The following is a 12797-nucleotide window of genomic DNA, read 5'->3' on the forward strand; positions in this document are numbered from 1 at the left end:
TCTTTGAACGAGGAGAAAAAGGTGGAGATATTTGTGTTCCATGTGGATGCTCACCAAAGGGTAACCTCAGCAGGGAGGATTTTAATAATCTCTTATAGAATAGGATGATCTCTTCTATAGATACCAGTTAGTCCAGTCCAACCTTATTATCACGCAGTGGGCCATGACCAAAGTGGCTGTGGTGCTAGGGAAAGATGTTAAGTGTGGGCCTAGCAACCTGGACTTCTGTTCACCACGACTGACAGGGCTATGGCTACTGCTGAGTGCCCAATCGACGAGCGGTAGAAACCAACACTGAGTGCCCAATATGGCACCAATCCTCAGGGAGATCGGCCAGTTACATGGTGACAGGTTGATTACATGGGCCTGCTTCCATTATGTAAGGGGCAATATTCCATTCTAACTGGAAATAGATGCTTACTATAGACATGGATTTGCTTTCCCTGCATGCAGTGCTTTTGCCAAAACTACCATCTGTGGATTTAAGAAATGCTTTATGCACTGTCATCGTATTCTATGCAGCATGGCTTCTAATCAAGGAACTCTCTTCATAGCAAAAGAAATGTAGCAGTGGGCCCATGCTCATGGAATTCACTGGTCTTACCAAGTTCTCCACCATCTTGAAGTAGCTGGCTTGACAGGACAGTGGAATGGCTTTTTGAAGAGACAGTTACAGTGTTAGCTAGGCAACAAAATGTTGCAGGGCTCTAGCAAGGTTCTCCAGGAGGCTGTAAATGCTCTGAATCCACATCCAATGCATGGTGCTGTTTCTCCCATACCAGGATTCACAGACCCAGAAATCATGAGGTGGAGTTGAGAGTTGCACCACTCACTATTACTCCCCAGTGACTCCCTGGCAAAATGTTTGCTTCCTGTTCCCATGACTTTATGCTGTGCTAGCCTAGAAGTCTTAGTTCTAGGCAAAGGAATGCATCCACCAAGAGACAAACAATAAATGAGTCCATTGAGTTGGAAATTAAGACAGCCACCCAGCCACTTTGGGGTCACCTCCTGAATCAATAGGCAAAGAAGGGAGTTCTGGTGCCGGCTGGGGTGATGGATCCTCACCACCGAGGGGAAATTAGACTACTTACTCCACACTGAAAGTAAGGAAGAGTGCCAGAAATACAGCAGATCCCTTAGAGTATCTACTAGTATTACCATGTCCTGTGATTAAGGTCAACTGAAAACTCTAACAACCCAATCCAGGCAGGAGAACTAAAGGCCCAGATTCTTCAGGAATGACTGACTGGATCATTCCACAAGGTACTTGCTGAAGACAAAGGGAATACAGAGCGGGTAGCGGAAGAAGGTAGTTATAAATACCACCCACGATCCCAAAACCATTACAGAAATCGCTGTATTTCCTCCGTATTTTGTTACGAATATACCTGTGTAGAAATATGTGTGCATAAATCATTTTAATATATTACAATGTCTTTCCTCTCTTATTCCTTTATTATGTAAGATGTGTTGACTTTATATCATGGCATTAAGTATTCTTAATTTTTTATGTAAGGGGTTGGGGCATTTCCTATTGTATGCAGGATAGGAATATCATGTTTGGTATAATTATGACCTTGTTATTGTTTTTATTTGGAGATTAAATACAATTTAAGGAGATGTGCTTGGCTGCCAAACTGACAAGGGGTGGATTTATGATGGTTAATCTGCAGTGTCACCTGACTGGGCTAAAGGTTGCCCAAATTTAACACTGCTTCTGGGTGGGTCTGTGAGGGTGTTTCCCAATGAAATTAACATCTGAATTGGTGGACTCAGTAAAGTAGAATCCTCTTCCCGCTGGGTAGGCTACAACTAATCCCTTGAGGGCCTGAATAGGGGAAAAAAAAAAAAAAAAGCAGAGGAAGAGAGGATTCCACCCTTGCTGTCTGCCAGCTTAATAAAGGATGCTGGTCTTCTGCCATTAGACTGAGATTTATACCCACAGGTTCCTCTTATTCTCAGGACTGGGTCTCTGGCTTGCAAGTGGCAGATCCTAGGACTTCTGAGAATCCATAATCATGTGAGCCAATTCCTTGTAATACATTTATATATATATAAATATATATGGTTATTATATTCCTTATAATACAACAAAATAAATAAATTTATATATAGAAGAGAGTTCTGGTGCTGGCTCTACATACATAAACCCGAATGGTTTTGTTCCTCTAGAGAACCCTGCCACAGTCCGGCTCTTTATTTGTAGCCACTCCAGTGAGTACACAGTGGCATCTCCACTGTGGTTTAGTCTGCATTTCCCTAAAGACTAATGATGTTGGTCATCTTTTCACGTGCTTATTTGCCACTCATAGATCTTCTCTGGTGAGCTGTTAAAATCTTTTGCCCATTTCTCAAAATGGAGAATTTTGAGAAGTTTTCAAGGGGAGAATGTTTCCCCCCTTGAATTTTGATACTTCCTTATGTATTCTGGACACCAGTCCTCTATCAAATGCAGGATCTGCCATTTTCTCCCAGTCTGTGGCTTGTCTCTCCACTCTCTTGGTTTCCTTCAAAGAGTGCACGTACTTTTGATGAAGTCCAATTCACCAGTGTTTTCTTTTATGGACTGCACTTTTGGTGTTGTATCTAAGAAATCTTTGCCTAACCCAAGGTCACAAAGATTTTCCTTTATGTTTTCTTCCAGAAATGTTGTAGTTTTAGATTTTACATTTAGGTCTATGATTTATTTTTAATTTTTCTTTGAAGTATTTATTGAAGTTTATTTCTTCTCCCCATATGACAGTGGTTCTAGCATTTGTTGAAAAGACTATGTTTTCTCCACCAAACTGACTTTGCACCTTTGTAAAAACAAAAACAAAACCAGTTGCCTCTGTCTCTATCTAAACAGTTTCTGGGCTTTCTATTCTAGTTCATTGATGATTTGTCTATCTTGATATGAACACCCCAGTGTCTTAATTATTGTAGCTTATAAGCCCAGAAATCAACTTTGGTCTACTTTTTCAAAGGCGATTTGACTATTCTAGGTCTTCCGTGTACCTCTATGAATTTAGGTTGTCAACTCCTACGGGAAAACCAAAGCCTACTTGGGGTTGGGATTGTGTTGAATCTAGAGATCAGTTTAGAGAGAAATCACATCTGAACTATCCTGAGCAGCTCTCTCACACAGGTGTGCTTATCAGTACCTTCATCGAATACCATAGGGGGTACCTTCTGCAAGTCTCCAAACCTCTCTCTCTGACTCTGCCCTGCAAGCGCTAGCTGCCTGGGGCTTCCCAGAATCCTAGATCAACCTCAACTCTGCCTACGCATCCCCTCCCTGCCCTGCAGCTTGGCTACTCTCTAAGGCTGTCAGCTGGGCAATCAGAGGGCTCACCTCGTTGATTTTCGTTTCACTGGCCTTCACTGCTAGATGTTCAGTGTCTTCAATACTGGTGTTTCATGTATTTGGCTCATTTTAAAAACTGTTTCAGGCAGGAAAGTTAATCCAGTCCCTGTTATTCCATCTTGGTAAGAAGTGGAAGTCTCAATTTTTAATTTTTAATGTCAAATCTGTTCTCAGAGTTACAAAATTCAAGTAAAAACAGGACAAAAACATAACTAGTAATTAGTATAATGTTTTAACACTGTTTGTTTATTTGTTCATTAACTCATTTCATTCCAAAAATATTTATGGAGTTCTGCATGGTAAGCACTGTGCTGGAACATGAACACACTGCCCTGAAGATCAAAGCCAGACGTGCTCCTTGCTCTCACAGAGCTTACAATCTAGTGGGATAGACTTAATCAAATAACTATGAACACAAATGTAACACTGCAATTGTGACAGCTGCTATGAAGAAAAGAATAGGATAATGCTACTACGATATCCTACAGGAGGTGATTTTATGGTGTTTGCTTCTATTGAGCCTATATATCCATGAGTTGAAAATATCACTACTGTTTCTTTATTTGCAAAGGACTTACATTCAGCATACAGTGGGAAAAAAGTGTCCAACAAAGACACTTCTCAATATGCGATGTACTAGGTAAAGACAATATAAGAAGTGCTTTGGAGCACACAAACATTTTGACACTATCCTTATGAGAAGAATTAAGATCTAAATAGGCGTATAAAATATAAAGAAATGTAAATGTTATATATCTACATTCTATATGAATATAAACGGAAATTTACCATTTGAACACTATTTTGTCTATCCTCATTTAAAAAATTATCTTTTCTATCAGCCTTAATTTCAGAAATTTGATAAGTTCCTTTGGGAAAACAATACATTTATTTTATTTTGTTAAGTCTTACCTAGATATCTCAGCTTGGGAATTTTTCTCGCCATCGACAGTGAAAGGAGATGCTCCAGTTAGTAACTCATACATTAGAACACCTAAACTCCACCAGTCAACTGCCTATAAAACAATAATGTCATTTCTATAAGAAAGTAAAATGAACAGAATAAAACTACATGTTTGAAAAATATTTTAACAAAAAGATTTTGTATCTAGCTTTCTGTGTAAGTATTAAATGAAGCACGTGCAAGAAAGACATTTAGAAACAAATATCCCAAGTATTCTCAGGGTAGAATTTAAACACAGCAAAGTCAATCAAGGGGCTGAAAGTGTTTTCATTATTTCCTAAATCATTAAGTAATGGTTTTACTTTGGTTAATTTTTAAATACATAATTTAAATTTTTAAGTAAAACCTTTAGACTTACGATAGGAAAAAAAGGGAGCACTCTGCATTTTTATTATTTAGGTTCAATAAATATTATGAAATTCCTTGAACTTAAAGGACAAAAATTTTTAAAAATCCCTTCTAAAAGTATTATATTTTCAGAACCACTTAAAACAATTCTTCTTACAGAAACTATCAGTATATCTTCATTTGTGTGACTCTTGGTTCGGGGAAGCATGAAGATACTTAAAATAATATAAAATAAAATGAGATCTGAATTGGAAACCAACTTATAAATATAGTTACCTGAACTGAGAGCATAGTAAATTATACATAATTTAAAGAATCCTGATATATTGAAAATTAGTTATTTTATAATTAGGCAAATCAAGATTTCAGTATCTGTTGAGTACATAAGCTTCTATCAATAAGATATTAACTGGATGCTAAAATTTTTAACCCTGCTTCCAAATTTCAGGACAAAGGTTTCAGAGAGACAATGCGAAATTTATGAACTTAGAGCCATTTCAAAGAAAATACATAAGCATCACATATAAAACATAATCAGACAGACTGCAACTGTAAAAGGAACAGTGTAAAGCCAAGTACACTAATAAGCACTTTGCATATTGTGTCACATTTAATTAACTCAAAGACATCAAAGTGTTCTGTGAACAGGAAAGAGTATTTATTGACTAGCTATATCCTGGACCTCAGATATGCAGGAGTTGTAGGAGGTTCTATAAGATTTTTGTCCCTAAAGTTGATTACATTAGGTCTTAGAAGGTAATTTTCAAATTTTAACAGTTATAAATTCCTAACAAACTGTTGTGGACAGTAGTTTCAAAGAATACCATGGAGCAAATGAAACCAGCAATTCAGTTATTTTCTTTTTACGAGCAGTTTTACTGCCCTCTAAGTCAGGATCCTCAGAATGTTTTGTGGTTGCATTTGAAGCCAGCTCTTAAGATGATACAGATCAACAATCAGATTCCTAATCATACAGCCTGAAACCAATACCACACCAACTTGAAGAACAGGCTTTAAATATATAATTGGGATGAGCACTGGGTGATATACTATATGTTGGCAAATTGAATTTAAATAAAATATTTTAAAAAATAAATATTTGATTAGTCATTAATAAGGAGACCAAAGATTCTCTACACTTAAGATATCTGGGCTGAATATGTGGGATTTTGAAAGGGGATGAGGGCAAGGGGAAGATGAAGAACAAAAAGTAGTCAAAATTCCTTTTTTGGGGAAAGTTATTCATACAGCAAAAGCACTGAGATGGCACTGTACCTTTTAATATAATAAGAAAATATATGTGTCCTAGATTTTATAACAAAACTACTTAAGACGCTTCTTCTACAGTCTTCATTTACAGAGGGCTGAGGAAAACAAACTTGGACTATCTTGAGTGTAGGATTTTTTTCTTTCTCCAAGGATTGTTACAATGCTTATTTCTGTTGAAGAGGTAATCAACACAGTCTATCTTTTTCCTCTAAAACACTAGGTATCATGTGTTCACGTATGCAAAGCAAAGGAGAGAAAACAATGAAGGTAAGACAATACCAGAACAACGGCTCTATTGAAAAGATTGGACTTAGGGTATTAACTAAGTTCTAATACATATTACAGAGCTGTAAGGAAGTGTAGAACATACCTTGTCATGTCCTGAATCTCCCCCTCTGACAATATCCGGTGCCATGTATTCAATAGTCCCACAAAAGGAATATGCTCTTTCAGCCTTAAACAGTCAAACAAAAAGGCATTTGATTTCAAACCACAAAAGTGACAAAAAAAAGTATTACCTGTTAGTGGTTGAGATACACCCCAGTAGAAAAGCAGTGGTAGAATCCACTTGACAGACTATCCCCTTCCACTAGGACACACCACCCCTTATACAGTGAGTCCTGTCTATGAGTCCTTCCCATGACTGACATCCTCCCATCCATCTATCCATCCAGCCACTCACCCGTCCATCCACACACCTGTCCTTCCACCCATCCATCTACCCACCCACCCACCCATCCATCCACCCATCCACCCACCCATTCATTGCTTTTTTTTCAGTATGTGCGTGTATTTCAATTACTGGTTTCTCATACCACTCTTTTTGTAAACTTCGAAACTGTCCTAGTTGAGTTATAGGGCCTGTCTAATATGTTAGTACTTTATTTCCAGATAGGCAAGATTGGGAAAACACTGGGAAACATTAAGGGAAAAAAGAGACCAAATCCTAAGAAGGGGGATAGGGAACCCAAACATGAAAAATGACCCCCCAAAGTTTTTCCTACCTTATTTTGTTTAGATTTGGCACTGCCAATCATATGTTTAGAAATAATGAGCAAATTTGTTTTTTATAAAGACTCTCTTAAAGCAGTTGTGTCTCTTTTGTAGAGCTTTAAAAAGGTCTAGATTTAAAAATCTGAATTTTTAAATGATGTGTCATATGACTCATCTCAATGAAACAAAGGAGAGTATATATCTAAATTATTATACAGATACATTAAATAGGGAAAAAAGAATTCCTCTTTAACAAGATACATTCATATGGCTGTATCTGAAGCTTTTTAAGGCACTTTGGTGCCATCAAAATATTTTACAAAATTACTTTAATGGAAACTTTTCAATTTACACTTTACTCTTCTTCCACCAGCAAAGTTTTAAGAAAAATACAAATTCCCCTAATTTACCAATTTCAAAAGTAAAGAACACTACTCTAGCAATGTTATAGAATTAAGTAGAAGACCTTTACTTTATTAAGGGAAAGTTAAGCCAGAGAAAATAAATATAATAAATTTATTTAAACATTTTGGTAACAAATGTATTAAAATTACTTAACTATAATATATATGTTATATAATGATAATATAATTAATGTTACATAATTCATTTCTTTCTTTTTATGCTACACATGCTGAAACATTACTAGTCCCTAGAAACTAAAAGAATTTACTTATGCTTATATCTGCATAAAATCTTTTTTGTTACCTAGCAGAATGTTATTGAATAGCTAATATAAACCATATGTTAAATGCCATTATCTCTCTGCTTCATCATTTCAGTACCAAGTGGTAATTTTGTATCAAACTACTGGAAAAAATGAAGCTAAATAAAATTGATTCCGTTTAATTTCCAAATAAAAAGTAATGAATAATAACTTTATTAGACATGCTTAGAAAAAATGTGTATATTGGGAAGCATTCATCTATTTACTGAATTATTAAAAATACTACAAAATTACTTTCAAAAAACCCCCAAACTTCATAAAACCAGTTTTTTTAAGCTAATATACTATTTATTATGCCATAGACTTTTTTTTGGATAAGTAAAAATCACTGTGTTGCTGATGTACAGAATCATGAAAATTACTAAGTCACAGTATTTATTATTTGATCTCATCTTTAAAAGATACCTTTAAAACATTATATCCTAAATCAAGTTTAGATATACTGAAAAAAATAAAAATAATTCTCCAAACTGGTTTAGGAGTAAAAAGACAATGAGTTTTGATTGATAGCTTCTCTAGATTTTATTTATTTAGAAAACTAGTCTTTTTTTTTTTTTTTTTAGCAAATATAAACTTTCACTTCCATCTACAGGCAGCTCCATGTCACAAACTATTTTGAAATTATACATATTTCCTTGTAAGTATGAGACAATGATTAAACTTTACAAGCTGAGGATCATGGAAGTATGTACCCTCTTCTTCAAAATACTGGATATTCATATGTTTAGTGTAAAGAGGGCATGAAACACATAGATCTTACCAATTACTAGAAAGGTCTGATAGTCACTACCAATTCCCATGTCTTCTGTTCTCTGACAAAGAAAACTATGCAGCTCAGTTCTTGATTGTCTCAACAGAGGGGAAAGCTGAGAACCACAGTAAGTCACAAAGAGATATTGTCCAACTTCTCTGTGTGATTTTTGAGCTCTTGTACTGGGTATGAAATTATAAATGATTTATATTACTTTTGAAATTTCCTAAGAAATTTAAAGATGTTTTTCTTTTTTTTTAAAAGATTTTATTTATTTATTTATTCATGAGAGACCCAGAGAGAGAGGCAGAGATATAGGGAGAGGGAGAAGCAGGCTCCACGCAGGGAGCCCAACATGGGACTTGATCCCAGGACCCCGGGATCATGCCCTGAGCCAAAGTCAGGTGCTCAACCACTGAGCCACCTGGACGTCCCTTAAGCTTCCTTTTAATTCACTTTAGCTTCTGTTTTGTGTTTGTTTGCTGTGGTTTTTCGGGTGGAGGTGGTGGAAGGGAGCAGGTAGTATCTATATTAGTAAATATCTATTTGACTGAAATTCCAGGAGATAGAAAAATTAAAGCTTAAGAGTTGGGAAATTCCTGTTACTGAGAAATAATAGTGAACAAAGCATTTCTTACATTTCTGTGTTACTTTAAAACATTGCCATTTTAGCCTCTTGCAATTCTGTATCTGCTTCCTCTTCCTCTGCCCTAGTGGAAGTGCTACTCCCTCTGGGTTTTAACTTATAGTGTATCAGCCTTGATTTTCCAAGAATTTATCCTTTATTTGTAAATCTATCCCTAGTTTACTTTCCAGTTTGTGTTTCTCTGCCAAGGAAGATGCATGTCATCTGGACTGAATACTGCATGACTTTCAAATAATTCTACCAAGAAGATGAACTGATGAGGTATGAGAGGGGAAGGTGAGTAGTGGGAGCAGGAAAGCTTTCTAGGTAATGTTGTATGAACTATGATATAAAAAGGATAGGATTATATAGCTAAATTCTATTGTTTATCATTTGTTCAATATATCTTTATGGTAACATTCTTCTCAAGGAGGCAAGGCAATCAACCTATTTAGCATTTAAATCCACACTACTTTATACACAACATTACTGATCAAAGCTAGCACAGAATCAAAAGATTGTGAATGTTAAAAGATTGTGAAAGATTATTCAAGAATTTCCTTGAACATAAAAATGGTAAAAGTGGTGTGTGTGTGCCATCCTGGCAGATAATACAGAGTATTCTTGTGTGCTAAGTGATCAGCTGATCAAGGAGGTTTCACTGTTCCTTAGAGAGAAAGATCAGATAGCACTGGACAAAAAAATGATTTCCTTCCAAGGAAGAATCCAAATACAAACTCAACTGTCAAATTCTTAAGCATTTTTCAATAAATACTAGATTAAATCATTCCTACCTTTTATTTGCCAATGTTTTATTCTGATCTTATTTGCTTATGATAAATTTGTAAGTTAAATATAAACTTACTTTCCATCTGTATTTTTTCCCTATCCTAATTTTACAAATATCACAACAAATATCTAGAAATGTTTGATTTTTAAACGAAGTTAATATAGCACTGTTAATCATCTATGACTGTGCCCACAAGAAAGAAGGGAATCCCTAGATGCCAGCCATGAAGAGAGTGCAGAAAACCAGTGAGGTAGGCATATGACCTATGCTTTGTGGTAGCTGCACAAAGGGAAGGTCTTATCTTAGAAAACAAACACATAAATATTTCCCCTTGTGAAATCAAATCCCAAGGCTTATGCCTCTTGGAGATTTGGGGCCTGAATTTACTCTCTCCATAGTATGGGCAAGTGAGAAAATCTGGTCAACATGGTGCTACTCTGGAACACACAACAGAACCAGAGAAATTTCCGCAACCTAGCTGGACCAGGGTTCATGTACACACAGCCCTGGAATCTCAAAATTACTAAGTGAACTGGACTCCCCAAACCAAACACAAGAATTATCTGAAATACTAGAACAACAATCTATAAAAGATTGATATTTTATAAAAGATGAAAGACATTAAGGAAAACCATAGGGAAGATTAGAAAGATATGAAAAAGCAAACAGAACTATATAAATGAAAAAAATAGAGTAATGAAAACCAGACTGATTAAACAGAGTAGACACAACTAAAGAGAGAATCTGTAAACTAGAAGATACATTTGAGAATATATTGCAAAAGTCCCAAGGAAACTAAATAAAAATATATTCACGGGTGGCAAATTCCTATTTCTTAACTTGAGAGATGGTTAAGAAGTGTTTGGCTTATAACAATCCCCTAATCTGTATATTTATTTTGCTTTTGTTTTTATATATGTTTTATTTCAAAATAAAAAGATACACCAGTCTATATAATAGATATATCTACGACAGCTACATTAACAATGAATATGCAGTGCAAAATAAGGCATTTTAAGTCAGAGAGAGTTTATTATTCATTAATTGTTGTTAAAAAGACATCTGAAGGATGTACTTCAGAAATAAATTGAACTCACAAGAAAAGAGTTAAGTTGTAGGAAGCTAAAGTGAACAGAGAAAACAGATAAACATGAGAGAAAACAGAAGCAAGTACTGAATTTATAAAATGAAAATTACAGAATGATTAAATTGGGGAATATAACACAACGTGAGACTAAATAATAAGTAATAATGACACAGAAAATGAGATGGATAATTGAAGTTAACACATTCTACGTTCTTGTAGTGGTCATAACAATTACAGACATAATATAAGTTAAAAATTTCTGGGTAATAACCACTAAAAGAATAAAAATAGAGTATATATAACTTCTAGACCATTAGGGAGAAATGAAATAAAGAAATCCTAATAATCTAAATAGGAAAGGAGGGGGAAAAGCAAAGAGAAATTATGATAAAGAGAAACACATAGCAAGATAAGAGAAATAAGTAAAAAATATATCAGTAATCATAATATACAGATTTAACTCACCAGTTAAAAGATAGAAACTCTCTGGATCAAAAACAAAATCCAGCTATATGTTATTTACAAAAGGCACACCTAAAACATAATGACAAAGAAATATTGAAAGTAAAGAGATGGAAAAAGATATATCAGACCAGCCTAACCAACAGAAAGCTGGAGTATTTTTATTAATAGCAGGAAAATAAACTTTAAGGCAAAAAGGATTATTAAAATTAGGGAGAGTCATTATGTAATAATAAAAGGAACATTTCACTAGGGAAATAATACTATTCCAAACCTGAATACCCTCAATATTTTTTGAAAAGTCTTTAACTATATAAAGCAAAAATGGAGAGATCTTCAAGTAGAAATGGACAAATCCACAACTGTAATGAGCATTTTAACATATCTCTTTTAAAACTGAACAATCAAGCAGGAAAATAATTAGTGAAGCTATAGAAGATTTGTATGATGTTTATGAGAATACACAAAACTTTATATAACAGAGAATACACAATCATTTCAGGTATACATGTCATATTTACAGAAATTAACCATGTAATAGGTCACAATGCAAATATAAAGTCCACATAAAGAAAATCATATATAGTTTGTTCTCCAAACAGAAAGCAATAAAATTAGAACTCATTTACAAAAAGACAACCAAAAAATCCTATATATTTGAAAACCTAAAAATCTATTTCTAAGTAATTCATGGCCCAAAAAAACCACACAACAAATATTAGACTATTAGAATAATAATAAACATGCCATATGTTAGAACCTGTGAGATATATCTAAAGCTGTTCTTAGAAATTTGGTTTCATTAAAAATTAAATATTAGTGAGCTGGAGGTCCAACTCAAAAGTTTAGAAAAGGCATACCGAAGAAAAACTCCAAAAAGTAAAAGAAACAAAGTAATAAAGGAACATAATCAAATAAATAGAAAAAATGAGGAGCTTGACAAAAGTTATTTCTTGGAAAAGACTAATGGGCAAATTTCTAGCAAACTGACCCAGAGATAAAGGAGGAAAGTTACAGATCAATAATATTAGTAATTTAACAGGAAACATTACTACACTCACAATAGAGATTAAAAAATAAGTGAATTCTATGAACAACATGATGCCAAACAACTTTAAAAAGACAACATATATCATTTTCTTTTTTTTTTTTAAAGATTTATTTATTTATTTATGAGAAACACAGAGAGAGAGAGAGAGAGGCAGAGACACAGGCAGAGAGAGAAGCAGGCTCCATGCAGGGAGCCCAATGTGGGACTCAATCCCGGGTCTCCAGGATCACACCCTGGGCTGCAGGCGGCACTGAACCGCTGCGCCACCGGGGCTACCCCCCCACCTTTTTTTAAAGATTTATTTATTCATTTTCTATAAAAATATAACTTGCCAAAATTGACTTAAGAAGAAATTGAAAACCTAAATGTTATTATAAATAT

The 12797-nt window shown here is 34.8% G+C and overlaps 1 protein-coding gene across 6 annotated transcripts in view; it reads right to left on the reverse strand.

Annotated features, from left to right (window-relative positions):
• The window catches only part of RPS6KA5 (ribosomal protein S6 kinase A5), a 171402-nt gene that overhangs the window by 38589 nt on the left and 120016 nt on the right, over window positions 1-12797 (reverse strand). For 4 of the 6 annotated variants that reach the window (XM_072839685.1, XM_072839684.1, XM_072839686.1 and 1 more), the window contains 2 exons: window positions 6301-6384; window positions 4262-4365 (listed from right to left, as the gene is read on the reverse strand). In XM_072839685.1, the coding sequence (XP_072695786.1) occupies window positions 4262-4365; window positions 6301-6384 (188 nt within the window). Of the gene's footprint in view, window positions 1-3337; window positions 3464-4261; window positions 4366-6300; window positions 6385-11368; window positions 11438-12797 lie in introns of those variants that run through there. The other 2 variants (XM_072839688.1, XM_072839689.1) reach the window with 2 other exon arrangements.

Source organism: Canis lupus, chromosome 9 (assembly GCF_048164855.1).
Source record: "Canis lupus baileyi chromosome 9, mCanLup2.hap1, whole genome shotgun sequence".
Classification (NCBI taxonomy): Eukaryota; Metazoa; Chordata; class Mammalia; order Carnivora; family Canidae; genus Canis; species Canis lupus.